The 8752-nt window shown below is 43.0% G+C and overlaps 1 protein-coding gene across 1 annotated transcript; it reads right to left on the bottom strand.

The window, feature by feature from the left end:
* Nucleotides 1–5459: 5459 nt before the first annotated feature.
* On the bottom strand, nucleotides 5460–8488 carry MRPL30 (mitochondrial ribosomal protein L30; the record flags this gene model as incomplete). The annotated part of the gene is made up of 4 exons (XM_010187735.1): nucleotides 5460–5647; nucleotides 5736–5809; nucleotides 6645–6791; nucleotides 8408–8488. Coding segments are annotated over 4 exons (435 nt in total), but the record flags the coding sequence as incomplete, so codon positions are not given.
* Nucleotides 8489–8752: the final 264 nt, after the last annotated feature.

The following is an 8752-nucleotide window of genomic DNA, read 5'->3' as shown; positions in this document are numbered from 1 at the left end:
GATAGATTAGGATTTTTTTTCACGAAAACGTCCTAAAATATTTCTTTTTCTTTCCATAGGAAATTGCATACGAAGAAAATAACATGAGGCTTTATAACAAAACGCACTGCCAATTAGCAGTATACTTTCAGCTGACAGGCTTAAAAAGATTAAACGTCATATTGTTCAAATAACTGGAAGTCAGAATAGACAGGTGGTAGTTCTGTGAGGAAACTTCTAGTAGGAAACTTCCATCATATTTTACTTCTTGTTGGGTGTTTTTTCAGTTGCACTATGAAGAGTAACACTGAGCATGTTTGTTTGCAAAATGATTTACAAAATTATTATCAACTTCATTCACCCTGAAAGAGAGAGAAATTCTGCCACAACTTATAGCTAAACATTATGTTTAGAAGATTACGAAACTATAATTAAGCCATGGTAAAATTATGGCCTTTTCAGAGAATTTTAAGGCGCTGGAGGTAGCCCCTACTGAAAATGGTCAGCAAAGAGCACTAACAAATGCAGCTCATTTCTCTCAGCTCATTATAGCCTAATGTTGCCACTTTCTGATTTCTCCAACAGCAACAGTGCAAGGTTTTTGGTGACTCCGTTAACCCCCAGAATTAGAATTATGACCAGCAGGAGATACTGCGCTGTGGCTCCTTCAGCTGGAGACCCACACATTCCCCAGCCTTACTTTTGTAACCTACATACTTAATCAAGCACTTCCCATTTCCTTTGACATCCTTTGCCAGAAACAAATCCAGGCAGGCTTTGACTTCCCTAACCTCATGGCTGTGTCTACATATTTGTACACTCTCTCTGTGTTCCTCCCATGCTATCAACAGCTAATGAAGGGGAAGCCCAGGCAATGTGGCCTGGAGCTGGACAGAAGGGACTTTAGGGCTTGGGATGAGAAACAGAGTGCAGCAAGCAACTGTGCTAGGCTCTGGTTTGGAAGGTCAGCACCCACAGGGAGCTGCAGAGCAGGGAAGAGAGCGCACAACGTCCAGGCTTGTAGGCAGAAGCACTAACCAGCCCCTCAAGGACATGGTGGCAGCACAAGACACCATCCCTACAAATGTCAACAGCTGTGCCCACTGGGTGGCCTTGGAAACCGAAAGGATTCTAGGCCAACCCAGGGCTTCACAGATTCCCTGTTGCCACAGAGGCACCATGTTATGAGAGATACGAACCCTGTGAAGTTATGCAGGGGCTCTGTGGGGTCACACAGGTGGCCTGCCTTATGCGACATCATGCTTGGGAGAAGTCATTGTGCTCATGGCCTTGAAGTTGCAACACAGGTGGTGACTTCAGGCAATGGGCAGCAAGGTGGGATCATCTGGGGCTTCCTCCCCTAATCCCTTTCTCCTCTTTCTCCTCTTCCTGGTGGCCCTCTGTGTCAGGGACAGCACTACATCTAGGTAGGGTGAGCAGCAACAGAGGTCAAAGAGCAGAGTGGGACCTGCTGGCAGCTCTGCACAGTTGGCTTTGTGCCAATACAGTGCCACTGTGGGTCCCCAGGAAGTGTTTGGAAGACCCTCAGGAATGGAAGGGGCTGACAAGTGTTGGGGAGTAGTTTTCTCCCTGGGTAACCAGAGTTGGGTCTGCTAGGGGACATTTCTCCACTACTCTCATCACTCCCACTATATATTTATGGCTTTTTGTAATGGTTTGACTCTCAACTCATCAGCTTCAAAAACACTAATTTGGGCCCCCATGTTAATTAAAAATTCTAAACTTACCTACTGCAGGCCCACAGGGATACGTATGTACAGTTCTTTGTTGTATGTATGGTTCTTTGCTGGGGCACCACTGGCAGGAGTTCACTATGCAGATCAAGTGGCCTGAACCCCAAACTGTGACCTCTAGTTTTTTGACCATTTCAATTCCTCCTGCAGGAGTACAAAAGCATTGGCAGTACCGCAGGGAGGCAGGGCAGCTGCTCCTATGCTTCCCAAGCCCCTGTCTTTCTCTTCCAGCAATCTTACTATCTGCTGGATGTGGTCGGTAGACTGCCCATGCAACATTGCCCAAGGGACCCCTAGAGATGGCATGACTGTGGTCATAGGATAGATTGTGTGGCAGATGCACTTACCTTGGCAAAGGCCCCAGAAAGACCCAACAAGAGTGGCACCAAAGCTTCCTCCCCATAGCTCTTGTGACATCTGCATAGCAGGGCTCAAAAGTGATGAAGTTGCGGTCCTCAGCCAGTGGGGGGGCTGACATGACCATATTTTGACCACAGATCAGATTCAACTAGGCTATAAATGGGGCCCTGCTAGAGGGCATATTTTGAGATAGTCCTCCTTAAAGCAGCGTGTTGGCAGCTGGGGACTCTCCCCCTAAGTTCAGACACTGCTTAAGGTTAACTCTTCAAGCCTGAAAGCCCTCCCTTTATTAGGTGAGTGACTGCATATTTTGGATCATTGGTCCTAAAGCCCAAGAATTCTTAAGTCAGCTGTGTGCAGTATTAATTCTCAACTGACATCTTGAACCTGTAGACTGTTAATGTCTGTCAGAGTCTGAGAGTGGTTTTGGTCACAGTAAAGTTAAATTTGAGTTTGTTATCAAATGTTACAGATAAATCCCATTTTGAGTTTGTCAGCCTGCCTACTTTGGCTTTGTGGTGTTTCCCTTATATTGACCAAGGGAAAGGATTATACACCTCTACTAAGCACTTGTTAGACCACATCTAGAGTAGTGTCCAGTTTTAGGCCCCCTGACACTGGAAAGACCAATTAAGTAGAGCAAGGTCAGCAGAGAGCTGACCAGAGCTACCAAGGTGGCTGGGGCACTTGATCCATGACAAGAGACAGCTTCAGGTGGACCTAACACTAGCCACCTGTGGGGGATAATTGAGGACATGGAGCCAGGCTGGCTCCTCATAGTAGTGGAGAGTGGGAAGAGAGGTGACAACAGGCATAAGCTGAAAGAAGAGAGGTTCAGGCTGGATACAAGGCTGCATTCTGCATGTAACTTTTTGCCCATGCGGACAGCCAGGCAGCAGAGCAGGCTGCCCAGAAAGGCTGAGCTATCTTTCTCTTCAAGGGATTTTCAAGACCCAACTGGACAAAATCCTGAGCAACCAGGTCTGACCTCAGTGCTGGCTCTGCATTAAGCAGAAGGTTGGACTAGAGACCTGCAAGGTACCTTCCAACCAGAATTTTGCTATCATCTTAAGTCAGCCTTTTTGTACCCTGCACAAAAAGGTAGCATCTCTTACTTGTGCTCCATGAAGATTTAAATTATTTATTTAGTGAAAGGATGTGGACATACACTGGTTTTGTCCATCCCAATGGTTCAGCTTTTAAGCCCGACAGCAGATCTTTAGAGAATGTATGCTTATACAGAGAAGGTTTGGGATAGCAGATTGTCTGTATGACAGTTGTGACCGTGGAAGAAACACTGACCCATTTCAGAAACACCCAACTTTACACATATATTAAAAAATTTAAGAAAATACCATTTCCTCTTTCATGAAAACTGCCCAGCTTGTCAGTTAAAGACAGCTGTAAGCATCTCTTGTAGTTAAATCTTACTCTGAAATAACAGGTGCTATCTAAAACATTTTACCTCTTCTGTACTTGGGAAGCAGTTACAAGCTCTGCTCTAACTTAGGTAGTTTATCACACACTTTAGTTGTGCCCTGCACCAAGCAAGCTTGTTCATTAACATACTCTTTCCAGTTTACATTGCAGTACTTTTGAAGGTTGTAACGTCTGTACAGCGTAATGAATAGAAGATCCATTCACACACATACTGTGTATGACAGAACTGGCCATGCTCCCTCTGTTGGGGATTTACCAGGCTGCAGTACCACAGACACAAATCCTGAACGTGCTGGGTAAGGCTGAGTAACCCTGGCTTTGGTGCTCTGGGACACGGAGCCTGGTACAAGAATTTTATTTGCTATCCCTCAGCAACAAGACCCATTTGCCTGATTTTCTGGGCCCCAGTACTTGTGCCATCTCTTTTAAGCATGCCCTGTGCCTTGGAGGCACTACCTATGTCCTTCAAAAGGGCTCAATTTTCAGGTTTACTCGAGTACCTCCCTGTGGGAACATAGCCAACAACACACACAGAGACTGCAGTTTTAGCACACTGCAGAGCAAGCTGCTGTGCAGATGCTGGAAAGAAGGAGGGAGGTAAGAAAAGCAACATTCATTTATCTGCTTTACTTTCTCCTTGCTGCTCTACATATTTCAGACTGACACCAGTATTTTCTGTGTCTTTCCAACTACAGCCGATAGCTTGTTGAGAAATTGAGGTTTTTTCAGCTCAATTTTATGTTTCTGCCTTCAGCCTTCCCATGGGAGCCATTGCACTCTACAGTGCCACTACCTTAGCCTATCCTTTTTCCTTCTCCTGCACATAGTGTCTCCAGCTTTTATATCCTTCTACTGATATGTCTATTCCTTTGAACTCCTACTGGTGTTTACTCTTCTCTGCAATCATGAAGAAAGGATAAACACTCATTTTCAGCGACTGCATCGCTCTGATCTTCTCACAACAAACAGTCATTAAGATTAACTCCTCTACAGGGTGCCTAGTGTGGGAGAGGCTCAGAGTGTGATAAACTATGGAATTCATGCTCCCTGGAATGAAAATTACTTTATCATTTGATACCGCAGCAGCTTCTTAACTTTGGCCACAATTCTTCAAACTGTAAATAAAAATATGCACACAGTACTATTCAAGATCCTTCAGTAAAAGGTGTTATTTTCTAAGCTTGCAGCTCACAATTACTAACTTGAGTCAAAGAAGTATGCTTCAGGGCCTCCAGATTTCTAAAGTTTGCAACTTTAGAATGGAAAAAACATCAACTTTCACACAGATTGCAGCTCTTAGGCTATTACTATTAAACATTTAGGACCAAGAAATATATGTGAAGTGAGAGAGCATGTTTCCTGAAAAACAAATGATACAACCAAGACAGGAATCACTCCTCCTGTTAACTCCCAAATGGTGGGTTCAGATACTTCTTACGCTACGTAGGAGGCCAGATGACAAACTGCTTGCTAAGGAACAAGCACGAGTTCTGGATGGCCAAGGTGAGTCACCCAAATGCCTGCTTCTATCAGATGACACTCTAGGTGGATAGCCAGCCAATTCTCATCTAACTAGTAGAGAGGGACTTTCAATTCCAGCTCCTTTCTTCACTCAGTGAACTCATGCACCATCATTGTAAACCTCTACTGTTAGATGGGAAATGTCCATCATTAGTTACATACATTCTACTTCTCTGCTTCTGACTTTATAAATAAGGTCCTCCAATAGCTAGCCATAAAGTACAGTAACCTAGCCACAAAGTTAAAACATGAGGAAAGAAAGTTTTCATTTAATATTTCAGGCATACATTACAAACATTGAATGCTGTATTTGTGCACATGTATTCCTTCTTTAAGCATCAGCATCACCTCCACCACTTGTACCAGACAGGGTAAGAATTAAGCCTACATTTCATACAAAAACTCTTAATTCAGGAATTAAATTATTTCTTTTATATAATATAAATCCAACTAGAACACCTCATGACTTAATTTCTTTATGCTCCACAGGTTTCAGACGCCGTTTAATGACAAGCTCTCCCTTGCTTGTAAGAAAGGTGTCCGACATTTCCTCTTCTGTTGGCAACCCATAAGGTAGCTTCAGTGGCTGGATTCTACAGGCAAAAGAGTTTGCTTAGTGAAGCCCTGTGACTAGAGGAGAGTTATGTTAAGCGTTCAAAATTAAACAAATAGGTAACAAACCTTACGAGATGTTTAACAACTTTCAGTTTGGCATTCACAGAAGGGATATTTTTATGCAGTCTCGGCTGATGTGCCTGTATAAAGGATAAAGCAGATTTTACAAATGTAATGCCAAACCCTAAATCTCTCTTCACTGTTTTTTTCACACTATCAGTAAAAATATGAAGACATTTTGTATAAACAAAATGTGGTTTATACAAGATTTAGAGAACTAAGTCATGCATCAATTACATATGTAAAAATAAGAAATCAAAACTTGATCAAACTTGATTCCAGTAAAATAATACAGGCAACTTTATTCCCATTACATTATCAATATATTCAAATTTCTTCCAACTGTTAAAAATAATATAAACACAGGAGCTTAGAGGTAAGACTGTTTGTTTCAGTCAGATCTTAAACTGATCAAAAGCACAGATTTTTTCCTCTGTAATATCACACCGACTAGATTAATCTTTGCACAATGTGCAGTTGGCCTAAAAAAATTGGATAAACACAGCTTTCACACAAACTCTTAGTGTTGGCTTTGGAAGCCTTTTCATTAATTTGCCTACCTGCAATATCTGAATAATATGACCCACACAGAAAACTGAATTCAAAATATTTGCTGAACTATTTTCATTATCTTAGCAGAGATTTCAAGGTAAAGTTCTCCTCAAGCATGCATAGCAATACCATACAGGGATATTCTGAATTCACACTAAATGGGCATTTGCCATTAATGTTCCTCTCAGCTCTTAAACACATAATTGATTTCGCATCTGCATTTGTAGCAGCTGTAAAATAATTCAAGCTTTGTGACTGCAAAACTGAGGTCCTTCAAAAAAAACCGAACCCACCACCTCAATTCAAGCCCATGTTTCTACATTCCTGATGTACACAGTAAGTATAAGATAACAACAGTCTTACTTTATCCAGTCCAAGACAATGTATTATCTTCTTTTCCCAATACGGACGACCAACTACACTTTTTATTCTAGTAATAACATGGATTTTGTGGGGTTGCTCAGGGTCACCTCCATACTTTTCATGATCTCCTGGCCGTGGCTGAAATACCTAGAACAAGAAATTCACAAAAACAGATGGTTTTTCCTAAATAGCTGAATTATTATTATTACAGTTACCAAAATAACTCTCTAAAACATACTTCAACCTTTGTAAAAATTCTTTCCTGTTAAACTACCTTCCTTTTCAGAACATCAAAGCACCAACACGTGACCTCAAATTTAGCTTTTATAACATTAAGTCAAACATATTTTTATAATGATTGGCTGATGAACACATTAACTCTTGAGTTTGGCCATACAACTGCACAGAAATACATGGACAACATTCTATACCAGCACAGCACTTAATTCACATGCATCTCATTGAAGAACCTCTGCTTAGCCTCTGAATGGTGTAAGGCTTTAAGAATTATTTTAAGTAAATCAGCTAACACTAGATGATGTCTTGCAAAAACATAAGCTAAAAATGTAAATGTAAAAATGTACAAATTTCCCATCTCATCAGTTTTAGTTATTTATTGAATAGACTAGATTATTTCAGTTGAAAGGGACATACAACCATCATCTAGTCCAACTGCCTGACCAGTTCAGGGCTGACCAAAAACTAAACCATGTTGTTAAGATGATTGTCCAAATGCCTCCTAAATACTGACAGGCTGGGGGCATCAACCACCTCTCTCAGAATCCTGTTCCAGGGTTTGACCACACCCTCAGTAAAGAAATGCTTCCTAATGTCCAGTTTGAACCTCCCTTGACACAGCTTTGAACCTTTCCCACACATCCTGTCACTGGACACCAAGGAGAAGTGAGTAGCAGCTCGCTCTCCATGTTTCCTCCTCAGGAAGCTGTAGAGAGCTGAGGTCACCCTTTTCTCCAAACTAGATAAACCCAGAGGCCTCAGCCACTTCTCCTAAGACATGCCTTCCAGCCCTGTCACCTGCTTTGTTGGTCTCCTCTTGACACATTCAAGGACCTTCACATCCTTCTTAAATTGTGTGGCCCAGAGCTGCACACAGTACTCAAGGTGAGACCACACCAACCCTGAATACAGCAGGACAGTCACCTTTTTTGACCGGCTGGTTATGCTGTTTGGTGCACCCCAGGATGCAGTTTGTCCTCACTGCCGACTCCTACCGAGCCTGCTGCTGACCAGCACCCCCAGATCCTTTTCTGCAGAGCTGCTCTCCAGCCACTCCTCTTCCCATTTATACTTGTGCACGGTGCTACTCTGTCCTAGATACAGAATCTAGCGTTTGTTCTTGTTCAATCTCATCACACTGATGATTGCCCAATGCTCCAATCTATCTAGATCTTTCCACAAGGCCTCTTGTCCCTTGAGTCAACAGCACCTCCTAGTTTGGTACTGTCAGCAAACTTGCTTAACAGTGCGTTCACCTCCTGCATCCAGGTCATTGATAAAAATATTGATCAGAACTGGCCCTAGGATCAAGCCCCGAGGAACACTGCTGGTGACCAGTCACCAGTCTGATGTAGACCCATTCACTACAATCCTTTGGGCTCTGCCCTTCAGCCAGTTCTTCACCCAGTGAACTGCATATCTGGTTATCTCACAGAATCCAGAAATCCAGCACACCACAAAAATCACAGAATTAAGCAGGCTAATATCTGGGTTTTTTTCAGTTTCTTAACTACTGTAGCACATACCGAGTCTGGAATCCTCGACCTGGTAAAGAGACAACGAACCCAGGCTGTGGACACCATCCCCTCCATCCTCTTTCCCAGCATCTGCAAAGATGAGAGCAGGACATTACTTGCCCGGACTTTCTTTATAGCTCTTAATACCCTCAAAGAGATTGTACATCACCCAAATTTAGATCGAGTGAGCAAATAAGCCATGTTTATTACATGCTGGCAGCTGAAGAACAGACCGTGCTGGCACCAGGAGCCCACAGGCTCCTCGGCTTTTCCAGCGGCCGCGCTCCCCTCTCAGGGAGACATCGACCAGGACAAGCCCGCAGCACAGTGAGGCTTAACCACCCCCCATCCCCT

The sequence above is a fragment of the Mesitornis unicolor genome, unplaced genomic scaffold, assembly GCF_000695765.1.
Source record: "Mesitornis unicolor isolate BGI_N332 unplaced genomic scaffold, ASM69576v1 scaffold6357, whole genome shotgun sequence".
In the NCBI taxonomy this organism is placed as follows: Eukaryota; Metazoa; Chordata; class Aves; order Mesitornithiformes; family Mesitornithidae; genus Mesitornis; species Mesitornis unicolor.
The sequence above is the reverse complement of the archived record's forward strand: the minus strand, read 5'-3'. Positions and strand labels throughout refer to the sequence as shown.